Raw genomic sequence first — 14,167 nt, forward strand, 5'->3', positions numbered from 1 at the left:
GTTCGAGGCCACCCTGAGACTCCATAGTGAATCCCAGTCAGCCTGGGCTAGAGTGAGACTCTACCTCAAAAAATCAAAAAAAAAAAAAAAAAAATAGACAAGGGCTGGAGAGATGGCTTAGCAGTTAATCTCTTGCCTGTGAAGCCTAAGGACCCTGGTTTAAGGTTCAATTCCCCAGGACTCACGTTAGCCAGATACACAAGGGTGCACATGCAACTGGAGTTCATTTGCAGTGGCTGGAGGCCCTGGCGCACCCATTGTCTCTAGCTATCTGCCTCTTTCTCTCTCTGTCTGTCTGTTGCTCTCAAATAAATAAATAAAAATAAACAAAAAAAATTTTTTAAATAGACAAAAATAATTGCAGTGGCCAGGCATGGTGGCTCACGCCTTTAATCCTAGCACTGGAGAGGCAGAGGTAGGAGGATCGCTGTGAGTTTGAGGCCACCTTGAGACTACATAGTGAATTCCAGGTCAGCCTGGCTAGATTGAGACCCTACCTCGAAAAACAAAACAGCAACAAAAAATTCACAGTGCAGTTGACAGTCTGGTGATACACCTGCTGTCCCAGTACTTGGGAGGCTGAGGCAGGAGGATCAGAGCCAGCCTGGGCTACATGAAGCCCTATCTCAAAACAAAAACAAAAATCACCTGAAATATATAGTGTCTGGTGACGGTGCCATAAAGGCTGAGGCAACAGAAAGGCCATGTGGAGGGGGTTACTCCAGTCTGGGAGGCTGAAAAAGGCCAGGCCTTCAGAGCCTACCTGGAGTAGGGAACTGGGGTGGCGCATCCCACAGAGCTCTGCACACCAGCCCACCCTCCTTTGCTCCTTTTTGGGCTACCTGCTCTCCCGAGTGTCCCCAGCCCCGCAGGTACCTGACTTGGGGTAGGTGATGATGAAGATATCATCGTCGCGCACGTCTGGGGTGTTCTCTGCCAGGCTGATGCTCTCTGGTGAGTACAAGCCGACGGGGAAGGGGATGCCCTTGTACCAGAAGTATTCCCCCTGTAACTTCTGGCTGTGGGAGGGGGAGAGAGATGTGTGAGGAAGAGCATGGACGTGGGCTGCAAGCTGCTGGCCCCTCCACCCAGAACCTGGCAAAGAGCATTCCTTCTCTCTGAGCCTCCTGGGTCCATCTAAATAATGGAAGTACATTAACTCAAGCAGTCCTGTGACGTCATGATTATCATCTCCATATTAGGGCTGCAGAAAGGCAGGCATGGATGCATGTGGGGGTGAAACAACAGTTGGCACAGAGCCCATTATATCTGCAAGTGTGGCTAAGCACTTAATATACATTTATACTGTACCCCAACCCTGGAGAGAGATGTCATGTCATTGGCCATTTCCCAGATGGGAAATTTGAGGCACTGGTCTTAGGTCCCCTGCTCATACTGCATGCTGTAGAACCTACATAAAACCCACGAAGGGGGCTGGAGAGATGGTTTAGCGGTTAAGTGCTTGCCTGTGAAGCCTAAGGACCCCGGTTCGAGGCTCGGTTCCCCAGGTCCCATGTTAGCCAGATGCACAAGGGGGCGCACGCGTCTGGAGTTCGTTCGCAGTGGCTGGAAGCCCTGGCGCGCCCATTCTCTCTCTCTCCCTCTATCTGTCTTTCTCTCTGTGTCTGTCACTCTCAAATAAATAAATAAAATTTAAAAAAAAATTGTTTAAAAACCCACGAAGGGAGGCTGCACAGATGGCTCAGTGGTCAAGGCACTTGCCTGCAAGCTTAAGGACCCAGGTTTGATTCCCCAGGTGGCTCATGCGTCTGGAGAGACCAGAGGCCTTGGTGCACCGTTCTTTACGCCCCACCCAGTCTCTTCTCTCTGGCTCTCTCTGCTTGCAAGTAAACTAAAATAAAATCAAATCAGGATGAAAGCCAGGCATGGTGACACATGCCTTCAATCCCAGCACTGGGGAGGCAGAGGTACAAAGATCACTGCGGCCACCCTGAGGCTACATAGTGAGTGCCAGGTCAGCCTGGGCTAGAGAGAGACTACATCCTAAAACCAACCCCCCGCCCCCCCCCCACACACAAAAAACCAACCATGATGAGTCACCAGGAAGCTAAAATGATCGTGTTTTTCCCAAAGCCCTATGGGATGCTCTTGCAGCCACAGGACCGAGTTTCCAGCAGTACTCAGTACGGAACCCTGGACCTTTACTAGAGAAGCCCGGTAAGGCTGAGCTAGACCCCTAATCCCTGGCTGTGGATTCTAGGCGGAAGCTCTACCATTCATACCATTCAGCTCCATCTTCTGGATTGTGTGTTGTTGTTTTTTTTTTTTTGTTGTTGTTGTTTTTGTTTGTTTTTCAAGGTAGGGTCTCACTCTAGGGAACTCAGAGCGATGTTCCTACCTCTGCCATTCTCCTACCTGGAAATCTGGAATTAAAGGTCTGTGCCACCATGCCCCAGGAAGCACATTATATACTTTGAATGAGAAAAGAAATCTCAGCATGTTTCCTTTTGATTGCGAACAAATTCCTACAAACATTCCAGAAAAACAACAGCCAATTTCTCCCCAACACCCACCTGAAGTCATTGACTCAGAAACTGAGCGCCCTCAGACACGCAGTTTAGTGGCCTGACTTCTGTCCCTGACTTTGTGTCTCTATGCCTTTAGCAAGTGTTCTGGAAGCGATTCCCATATTTTGTTCACATGCTCTAATTCACCAATCACCTCACCTTCATCAGTGTCCTACAGGTGGCCAGTGAAATGTGTGCCCTGCATGTCATTTCAGTGGGTCCCCAGGTTCCCATCCCTCAGCAGGGAAAGGACAGGAGACCCAGGTAGGTTAGATGAGCAGAACTTTGGAGGCAGCCAATTACTTTTATCTATTTATTTCTTGAGGCAAGCCCAGCTAACTGGCTGCGAGAGAGCAAGAGTGAGCTAATGAGCGAGCGAAAGAGCAAGCGAGAGAGAGGGAATCGGCACACCAGGGTTTCCAGCTACTGTAACTGAACTTCAGATGTGTGCACTGTCTTGTGTACATGTGCCTCTGACTCCCATGAGACCTGGAGAGTCCAACATGAGTCCTTAGGTTTTCCAGGCAAATGTCTATTTATTTATTCATTTATTTTTAACATTTATATTTTTATTTATTTATTTGAGAGAGAGAGAGGGAGAGAGAGAGAGAGAGAGAGAGAGAGAGAGAATGGGTAGTCCAGGGCCTCCAAACACTGCAAACAAACTCCAGATGCATGTACCCCCTTGTGCATCTGGCTTACATGGGTCCTGGGGAATTGAACCTGGATCCTTTAGTTTTTCCTGCAAGTGCTTTTACTGCTAAGCCATCTCTCCAGCCCTTATTTATTCTTTTTTTTTTAATTTTTATTTTTTTTAATATTTTATTTATTTATTTGAGAGCGACAGACACAGAGAGAAAGACAGATAGAGGGAGAGAGAGAGAATGGGTGCGCCAGGGCTTCCAGCCTCTGCAAATGAACTCCAGATGCGTGCGCCCCCTTGTGCATCTGGCTAACGTGGGACCTGGGGAACCGAGCCTCGAACCGGGGTCCTTAGGCTTCACAGGCGAGCGCTTAACCGCTAAGCCATCTCTCCAGCCCCCTTATTTATTCTTTTTAAAAAATATTTTTATTCACTTGCAAGGAGAGAGAGAGAGAATGGGCAGTTGAGGGCCTCTAGCTACTGCAAACTAACTCCAGACACATGTGCCATTTTGTGCATCTGGCTTTATGTTGGTACTTGGGAATCTAACCTGAGTTGTTAGGCTTTTCAGGCAAGCACCTTAACCACTGAGCAATCTCTCCAGCCTCAGCTTTGTTTTTAACTTATTATTTACTTAAAAGAAAGAAAGAGAGAGAAGAAAAATAGTGAGAAGAAAGAATCATGTTCTAGGATCTCACATCACTACAAAGGAACTCCAGACACATGAACCACTTTATGCATCTGGCTGTATGTGGGTACTGGGGAACTGAACTCATGGCATCAGGCTTTACAAGCAAGTGCCTTTAACCACTGAGCAATTTCCCTATCCCATAAATAGTTATTTATTTATTTGAGAGAAAGAGATAGAGGAGAAAGAAAATGGGCCTTCCAGGTCCTTCTGCCATTGCAAACTAACTCCAGATGCATGCACCACTTAGTACATCTGACTTTATGTGACTATTGGGTAATGGAACTTGGATCATCAAGCTTTGAGAGCAAATGCCTTTAACCACTGAGCAATCTCTCCAGCCCTTCCAAGTGCTCTTAAAACATAGTCTGGCCAGGGGTGGTGGAACACACCTTTAATCTCAGCATTCAGAAGGCAGAGGTAGGAAAATTACTGTGAGTTTGAGGCCAGCCTGAGACTACATAGTGAATTCCAGGTCAGTCTGAGCTAGAGTGAGACTCTATCTTGAAAAAACAAAAAACAACAACAACAAAAAAACGCTGGGTATGGTGGCGCACACCTTTAATCCCAGTACTTGGGAGGCAGAGGTAGGAGCATCACCATGAGTTCGAGGCCATCCTGAGACCACATAGTGAATTCCAGGTCACCCTGAGCTAGAGTGAGACCCTACCTTGAAAAACCAGAAGCCAAACAAACAACAACAAAACCCAAAACAAAATAAAACCAAAACCCCCAAACCAGAAAATAAACAGTCTGTTAGGCTTGTGGTGCAGGCTTATATACCAGCTACTGCAGAGACTGAGGCAGGAGGATTGAAAGTTCAAGCACCGGCTAAAGAGATGGCCCAGTGGTTAAGGTGCTTGCTTGTAAAGCCTAATGACCCAAGTTCGATTCCCCAGTACCCACATAGAACCAGATACACACTGGGGTGCATGCATCAAGTTACTTTGCAGTGGCTGGAGGGTCCTGGAACACCCCTTCTCTCTGTCTGTCTCTCTTCTATCTCTCTCAGCTTGCAAATAATTTAAAAAATTTAAAAAAAGTTCAAGCACCACCTAGTGAAACCCTGTCTCAAAATAACAAGTAGAAAGGTTTCCAGGCAGAGTGGCACACACCTTTAATCCCAGCACTCAGGAGGCAGAGGAAGGAAGACGGCTGTGAGTTCGAGCTCACCCTGAGACTACATAGTGAATTCCAGATCAGCCTGGACTAGAGTGAGACACTACTTCAAAAAATCAAAATAAGGGCTGGAGTGACCATTAGCGGTTAAGGCACTTGCCTACAAAGTCAAAGGACCAAGGCTCAATTCCCCAGTACCCATGTAAAGCCAGATGCACAAGGTGGCACATGGGCCTGGAGTTCATTTACAGTGGCGAAAGGTCCTGGTGCACCCCTTGTCTCTATCTGCCTCTCTGTCTCAAGTAAATAAATAAATAAATATTTTTATGAGAGAGAATGAGAGAGAGAGTGCGAATTAGCATGCCAGGGCCTCCAGCCACTACAATCAAACTCCAGACATGTGTGCCACCTTGTGCCCATGTGTGACCGTGTACATTTGTGTCACTTTGTTCATCTTGCTTATGTGGGATCTGGAGAGTTAAACATGGATCCTTAGACTTCACAGGGAAATGCCTTAACCGCTAAGCCATCTCTTCAGCCCTAAAATAAATTTTTCTTTCTTTCTTTCCTTCCTTCCTTCCTTCCTTCCTTCCTTCCTTCCTTCCTTCCTTCCTTCCTTCCTTCCTTCCTTCCTTTCTTTCTTTCTTTCTTTCTTTCTTTCTTTCTTTCTTTCCCTCCCTCTCCCTCCCTCTCTCTCTCTCTCTCCCTCCCACCCTCCCTCCCTCCCTCCCTCTCTCTCTCTCTCTCTCTTTCTCTTTTTCAAGGTAGGGTCTCACTCTAGTCCAGGCTGACCTGGAATTCACTATGTAGTCTCAGGCTGGCCTCAAACTCACAGTGATCCTCCTACTTCTGTCTCCCAAGTGCTGGGATTAAAGGCATGCACCACCATGCCTGGCTAAAAAAATTTTTTTTAAAAAAAGAACACTCTCCCCCCACCCAGAAGAAAGCAAAAAGAGGGGTGTGGTGATGCACACCTTTAATCCCAGCTTTCAGGAGACTGAGGTAGGTGGATTGCCATAAATTCAAGGCCAGCCTGGGCTACAGTGGGACCCAGTCCCCCGCAAAAATTAGGGCTGGAGAGATTGCTTAGTGGTTAAGGTGCTTGCCTGCAAAGACAAAGGACCCAGGTTCAATTCCCCAGGACCCATATAAAGCCAGATTCACAAAGTGGCACATGAGTCTGGAGTTCCTTTGTAGTGGTTGGAGGCCCTGGTGTGCTCATTCTCTCTAATAACTAAATAAATAAAAATAAAACAGCTGGGAGTGATGGCTTATGCCTTTAATCCCAACACTCTGGAAGTAGAGGTAGAAGGATCACTGTGATCAAGGCCACCCTGGGAATTCCAGGTCAGCCTGGGCTAGAGTGAGACCCTACTTCAAAAAATAAAAATAGGGGGCTAGAGAGATGGCTTAGTGTTAAAGGAATTTGCCTGTGAAGACAAAGGACCTAGGTTCAATTCCTCAGGACCCACGTAAGCCAGGTGCACAAGGTGGCACATGCATCCAGAGTTCATTTTCAGTGGCTGAAGGTCTTGGTGCACCCATTCTCTCTCAAATAAATAAAATTAAATTAAAAAAAAATAGGGCTGGAGAGATGGCTTAGCGATTAAGTCTCTTGCCTGTGAAGCCTAAGGACCTATGTTCAACTCTCCAGATTCCACGTAAGCCAGATGCACAAAGCTGAGGCAAACACAAGGTCCAACATGCCCACTAGGTAGGGTAAGCATCTGGAGTTCAACTGCAGTGGCTGAAGCCTTGGCAGGCCAATTCTCTCTCTCCCTCTCCCCTCTCAAATAAATAATAATAATAATAAAAAGCTGAGCATGGTGGTGCACACCTTTAATCCTACATAGTGAATTCTATATCAGCCTGGACTAGTGTGAAATTTTATCTCGAAAAAAGTTAATAAAAATAAATAACAATTGAGGGCTGGAGAGACAGCTTAGTGGTTAAAGCACTTGCTGCAAAGCCAAAGGAGCCAGGTTTGATTCCCCAATACCCACATAAGTCAGATGCACAAGGTGGTACATGCATCTGGAGTTCGTTTGCAGTGGCTAGCAGCCCTGGCATGCCCAATCTCTCTAAAATAAATAAAAAAATAAAAATAAATAGGGCTGGAGGCCCTGGTGTGCCCATTCTGTCGATCTGCTTTTCTCTCTCTCTCTCATAAAATCCATCAATAAATAAAAACTTTAAGCTAAATAAAATGTATATAGGCCAGGCCTGGTGGCACATGCCTTTAATCCCAGCACTCAGGAGGCAGAGGTAGGTAGATTGCTGTGAATAGAGGCCACTCTGAGACTACATAGTAAATTCCAGGTCAGAGTAAGATCCTACCTCAAAATAAATACAAAAAGTAGGGCTGGAGAGATGGCTTAGTGATTAAGGTGCTTGTCTGAGAAGCCTAAAGACCCAGGTTCGATTTCCCAGTATTCATGAAAGCCTGATTCACAAGGCAGTCGCATGTGTCTGGAATTCCTTTGCATTGGGTAGAGACCTTGTAGTACCCATTCTCTTTCATAAACAAGTTAGTAAAAATAAAATATTTTTTTTCTTTTTTCAAGGTAAGGGTCTCGCTCTAGCCCAGGCTGACCTGGAATTCACTATGTAGTCTCAGGGTGACCTCGAACTCACAGCAACACCCCTATCCTTGCCTTCCAAATGCTGGGATTATAGGCATGCGCCACTGCGCCTGGCCAAAAGAAAAAAAAAAAAAGTAAATAAGAGGAAGCCGGGCGTGGTGGCTCAAGCCTTTAAACCCAGTACAGAGGTTGGAGGATTGCCGTGAGTTCGAGGCCACCCTGAGACAACATAGTAGTGAATTCAGTCAGCCTGTGTTAGAGCGAGATCTTACTTCGCAAAACCAAACAAACAAAAAAGGAAATAGAGGGTCCGGGAGGTCGCCTGCACAGAGCCGGCGGCGGCGGGGCGCGTGGCTCGGTGGCGCAGTGCGCGCCCCCTCCGCCAGGGCTGCGAAACCCCCCGGACGGTGGGCACGGCGCGGCTCTACCACCCAGATGGACCTCAGAAACATGACCTTGGTTAAGGATGAATTTCCGACTTTGGGGCGTCCTCTGGGCCTCAGGCATGTCGTTACACATGACGTCACAACTGTGACCTCGCAGCGTGGCGAGTGTGCAAATGCTCTTGGCGCGGAGTGAGCGCCGTGGGAACCTTGCTTAAGATTTTACGGATGGTCGTCGCAGGAGGGTCCACACGGGCAGCGCAGTGAGCTTGCCGCCGGCGCGAAGCCGGCGCCCCCCGGATCCGTAAAATCCTCGTTTTACACAGCAGTCAGGTTACGTGATGCGCAGCGGCTCCGGCGCAGCGGACCTCCAGTAATGGTAATTGCTTGGATCCGCGGAGCGACAGCATCACTCTCCTCATAGGTTGAGTGGTTTTGTGATGTCACCAGTTACCAGGCAGATTCAGCCCCAGAGGCGGGCACAGTGAGCTCACCAGTAACTAGGCAGATTATCTGCTGCAAGTTTTAGCGCAGAGGTCCTTCCTGCCTCCTCTCCTTGAGCCTCAGTTTACTCGTCCGTCTGCCACGTGGGCACAGCGGTAATTTCTGCCTGAAGGCTTATCCTTCAAAGAGGATTACAAGGACTCATATACTTTAAGTACAGGGCTCTGAAAAGAGGTTCTCAAGCTGGTAGCATTATTACTCTCAGATCTCAACCCCTCAAGGGAGCTATTTTCTGATTGCAGAAGAGGTAAACCGAGTCACTCACCCAGAAAGGATTTTGTGCCCTCAGGAGCCCTGAAGTGTTTATTGGATGAATGAGTGAGTGAACACGTGGGCACACAGTCCACTGTCTTCCAATACAATCTGTGAATGGGTGCAGGCCTTGGGGGAGCCAGATGGCAGGGTTGGCACTACTGAAGCAATAATGAGAGAATGTGTGTGACAGCAACAAGGAGTGAGTGATGCCAGGTGTGGTGGCGCATGCCTTTAATCCCAGTACTAAGGAAGGCAGAGATAGGAGGATCGTTGTGAGTTCGAGGCCAGCTTGGGACTACAAAGTAAGATCCAGGTCAACCTGGGCTAGAGTGAGATCTTACCTAAAAGAAAGAAGGGGGGCTGGGGAAATGACTCAGTGGTTAAGGTGCTTATCTGCAAAGCCTAACGACCCAGGTTCAATTCCTCAGTACTCATGTAAAGCCAGATGCTGAAAGTGGTGTGTGCATCTGGAGTTAGTCTGCAGCAGCTAGAGGCCATGGTGTGCCCATTCTCTCTGTCTTTCTCTCCTTGAAAATAAATAAATACAGAAGGAAAGAAAGAAAGAAGGAAGGAAGAAAGAAAGAGTGAGAGAGAATGACTGAGAAAGAGAATGAGTGAGAGGCTGGGCGTGGTGGCGCACGTCTTTAATCCCAGCACTCGGGAGGCAGAAGTAGGAGGATCGCCACGAGTTCAAGGCCACCCCAAGACTGCATAGTGAATTCCAGGTCAGCCTGAGCTAGAGTGAGACCCTACCTGGAAAAAAACAGAAGAGAGAGAGAAAGAAAGAATGAGAAAGATGATGATTGTGTGAAAGAAGAGCGTGAGTAAATGAGTAAAAGAATGAATGTGTAGGAGAATGAGTGACAATGAGATAAAATCAATGAGAGGATGAATAGAAAATGAGTTTCCCATGAACAAATGCTAATAAATGAATGAGCAAAGGAATGTGAATAAGTGAGGCTGAGTAGGGTGTTGACCCCAGGCGGCCATGGCCACTCAGTCCTGTAGGTGGCTCATTTCTCAAGGCCCGCCCACCAGCTAGGACACCCAACACCAGTTGTGGGGGAGCGGGGAGGCGGTTAACCAACCAGCACACTGAACGCCAGTCCTGGGAAGAGGCAGATGCCAAGCACACCCGACACCAGTCCTCCTGGGGAAGGGACACCAGCCAACACATCCAACATCTGTCCTCCTGGGGCGGGGGAGTAGCCAGGAATGTGATCCAACCTCCTTGTGTGCCCTCTCCTCATCTTGCAAATCAGATCTGGCCTTGGGGACCATCTGCCCTCTCACTGGGTCATGGGCCCAATTTGTTCCCACAAATCACGTCCAGGGGCTATCGCTCCATTTGAGCACAGGAATGCAGGCTGCAAAGCTGGAGACCGGTGGGACACTGGCAGAGCTATGTTGAGTGATGGGCGGGGCTCAGGACCTGCCACCAGCCAGGGAGGTCACAAGCCAGCTGGGACCCCAGGATGTGGGACTCAGCCCCCAGAGCACCCTGAGGACCCCTCCGCAGGCCCTCTAGGCCCCGCCTCCTCACTTTCTTGCCCAGCTCTGACCTCCTCGGGTCTCTCCCTTCTCCAGTCTCTCTAAGGGCTCCTTGTCCACTTAGGGCATAGTTCCAGCTCCTTGCATAGTCTGGATTCGCCTGTATCTTTCTCTCCCCCTCCTAGTCATAGTTCTCTCACGGTCTTTTTTTTTTTTTTTAGTTTTTTTTTTTTTTTTTTTTTAGTTTTTTGAGGTAGGATCTCACTCTGGCTCAGGCTGACCTGGAATTCACTATGTATCTCAGGATGCCCTCCAACTCATGGCGATCCTCCTACCTCTGCCTCCTGAGTGCTGGGATTAAAGGCATGCACCACCACGCCCGGCTTCTCATGTTCTTTTATAAAATATATATATATTTATTTATTTGCAACTAGAGTCAAACAGAGCGAGCAAGCGAGCGAGCAAGCGAGAGAGAGAGAGAGAAAGAGAGAGAGAGAGAGAGAGAGAGAGAATGGATGCACTAGATTCTCCAGCTGCTGCAAAACAACTCCAGATGCATGTGCCACTGTGCATCTGGCTTATGTGGGTCCTGGGAAATCAAACCTGGGTCCTTTGGCTTTACAGGCAAGCACCTTAACTGCTAAGCCATCTCTCAATTTCTTAATATCGAGCATTTTATACTTCTGAGGCCTCACACATGGTGTTTGCCCCTGAAATGCCTTTGTCTGCCTTCCCACTATCCAGACCCAGCAAGTCACATGTTACCCCGGAAATGCAAACTTTCTTGTCCAGGATCCCACTTGCCTCAGGAGCCACACAGCCTCTTTCCTTCTAGCTCCAGGGAAGCCCAGAACCTCGTGGACTTCTCCAGAGTCCAGGGAACTAATACACCTCTCCAGGTCAGAGAGCAGCCTCCCTTGCGTGCCATGCTGCCAATTCGTCACTTTTCATTCCTTCTATTTTTATTTATTTTGTTTTTTCAAGGTAGGGTCTCGTTCTAGCCCAGGCTGACCTGGAATTCACTAGGTAGTCTCAGGCTGATCTGGAACTCATAGCAATATCCTTATCCTCCTGAATGCTGGGATTAAAGGCATGTACCACCACGTCCAACTTCAGTTTTCATCCCTAACATCTGGACACCCAATAAGTGTGCACCCACTTTACATCTCCTGGTGACAGGGGCTCACTCATTGCAGGACAGCCAGCCTAGCCCTTGCACTGAAGAAAAGAAGACGTGCTCAACCTGGACAAACTGCTTCACCAACTAGCTGATGTGACATTAAATATACAGCCTGATGTCTCTGTGCCTAGGTTTCCATGTTGGAGAAGGAGAGTAGGAAGGAAAGCTGCCTTCACCTGTTGCCTGGACTTACCATGACCCTGCCTCCACTCCAGCCCCCAGAGTTGGTTCTTCCCACAAGCTAGGGAGGATCCCACCAGGCCCATTGGCCTCTCCAAGGCCCAAACTCTCCAGGTCTTTGTCTCATTCACGTCAGAATCCATGACCACACCAGGATCCACAAGGCATCTCCCTGGCGCTGGCCCTCCACATTCTTCCTCCCACACTCAGAAGCAGCCCTGCCACAGGGCCTCTGAACCAGCCATTCCTTTGTCTTCCATTCAGTCCCTGCCTCTTCCCTCCCCTGTTTCAAGCTTTTGTCTTGATGTCACCCACCCTCTGTGAGGACACCCTGCTCACAACGGACCACTCATCCCCTAGACAGCTCAGCTTCCCCCACACACTCGTGATCTTTTAAATCCCCTCAGTTCACACACTACCGCGTCGGCATCTCATCCAGATGTGCTTTGGGCTCTGAGGTTTTCATATTTTGGAATGTCTCTACCTACATCATGAGATGCCTCTGGGAAGCGACCATCATCTGAACTCCAGTTCACACAAGCCCAGAGATGAGTGCATGCAGTATTTTCCGTGTGCTGGATTTTGACTCTGGTTCATTCCATAAAGAAAAGCATGGAGCTTTCCATCTGTGGTGTCATGCTGCCTCTCAAAAAGCTTAGGATTTGCGGGCTGGGGAGATAATTCAGTGGGTAAAATGCTTGCTATACAAGCACAGGGGCCTGAGTGCAGATCCCTAGTTGCCACGAAAAGGCTGGGTGCGGTTGTGTGTGTTTGTGATCTCAGGGCTGAAGAGGTGGAGGGAAGAGGATCCCTGGAACTCCTGTCAGGTAGTCGAGCCTACTTGGTGAACTCCGGCCTATCTCAAAGGAAAAAGAAAAGTTGGAGAAATGGCTTAGCGGTTAAGACGCTTGCCTGTGAAATCTAAGGACCCAGGTTTGATTCCCCAGGAACCATGTAAGCCAGAGGCACAAGGTGGCACATGCTCTGGAATTTGTTTACAGTGGCAGGAGGCCCTGACATGCCCATTCTCTCTCTTTCTCTCTCTGCCTCTTTCTATTTCTCTTAAATAAAAAAAAAATGAATAAAATAAAAATTATTTGGAACTGGGCATGGTGGCGCACGCCTTTAATCCCAGCACTCGGGAGGCAGAGGTAGGAGGATTGCCATGAGTTTGAGGCCATTCTGAGAGTACAGAGTGAATTCCAGGTCAGCCTGGGCTAGAGTGAAACCCTACCTCAAAAAAAAAAAAAAATTACTTGGGCTGGAGAGATGGTTTAGGGCTTGCCTGTGAAGCCTAAGGACGCATGTTCAACTCTCCAAGTCCCACATAAGCCAGACGCACAAGGTGGCACACAGGCCCTAGCACACCAATTCTCTGCCTCTCCTTAATAATTTTAAAAAAATATTTTAAGGGCTCGAGAGATAGCTTAGTGGTTAAGGCACTTGTCTGCCAAGCCTAATGACCCAGGTTCAACTCTCCAGGTTCCACGTAAACCAGATGTAAGGTGTCACTTGTGCAAAAGGTCACACATGCACACTAGGTGGTGCACGCATTTGGAGTTTGATTAAAGTAGATGAAGGCCCTGGCCCACCAATTCTCTCTCTCTCTCTCTCACTTTAGCTCTCTTGCATTAAAATAAAAATTTTTAAGGTGGGGCTGGAAGGATGGCTCAGCAGTTAAGGCACTTGCCTATGAAGCCTAAGGACCCAGGTTCAATTCCCCAGTACCCACGTAAGCCAGATGCACAAGGTGATGCTTGTGTCTGGAGCTCATTCTCAGTGGCTGGAGTTCCTGGTGTGCCCATTCTCCCTCTCTCAAATAAATGAATAAAACTAAAATATTTTTTTAAAAAATAATAATTTGCTAAAGAAATTAGTTTCTTTGGAGCCAAGCGTGGTGGTCTTTAATCCCAGCACTTGGGAGGCAGAGGTAGGAGAAACGTCATGAGTTTGAGGCCACCCTGAGACTACATAGTGAGTTCCAGGTCAGCCTGGGCTAGAGTGAAACCCTACCTCGAAAAACCAAAAAGAAAGAAAGAAGTTTCCTTGTATAGCACCTACGTACAAACCTAACTCTGCAACATCACAAGGTTTGTGACAATCCCTGCCTTACATGGTACATGGGAGCAGAGGCAAAACCTCTTGGGTAATGTCACACACTATGAAGAGCAGAGCTGGTTTGAACCCACAGATTGGACCTTGGGTGCTCCATCACCACCATGCGTCTGCCCCACCGTCAGCTAACTCCCACGGTGATTGCTATTATATTATAACTAACATTCCTCCATATAAGTGTCATGATAGTAAAAACAACTTGGAAGGAAGTCTTTCTCCCTCCTGGGTGTTTATCCAAGTTCACGCAAATCCATGCATATACATATCCACTGTATCCAAAGTTGTCCCACACAAGGACAGCCCCATTGTTCTTCACCAGGTCCACAACCTACCAACAGCCTATCCACAGCAGGCACCGTGACAAGACTGACCAACTGATATGAGTGGGTGTCATATGAGGCCCAGACACCAAGCTGGGTAGATAAAGGGTCACGTCATTGCATGTCTGTGACTGGCTGGCTGAATCATGGCTCCCTAAGGCAGTTGTGTCCCCATAGCT

General features: G+C 48.0%; 1 protein-coding gene across 1 annotated transcript in view; it reads right to left on the bottom strand.

Moving 5' to 3' along the window:
- Sult2b1 (sulfotransferase family 2B member 1) overlaps positions 1-14,167 on the bottom strand; it is a 48,082-nt gene that overhangs the window by 18,835 nt on the left and 15,080 nt on the right. Inside the window, exon 2 of the mRNA XM_004672305.2 lies at positions 877-1,019. Coding sequence (XP_004672362.1) covers positions 877-1,019 — 143 coding nt within the window. The remainder of the gene's footprint in view (positions 1-876; positions 1,020-14,167) is intronic.

Source organism: Jaculus jaculus, chromosome 14 (genome assembly GCF_020740685.1).
Source record: "Jaculus jaculus isolate mJacJac1 chromosome 14, mJacJac1.mat.Y.cur, whole genome shotgun sequence".
NCBI classification, from domain to species: domain Eukaryota; kingdom Metazoa; phylum Chordata; class Mammalia; order Rodentia; family Dipodidae; genus Jaculus; species Jaculus jaculus.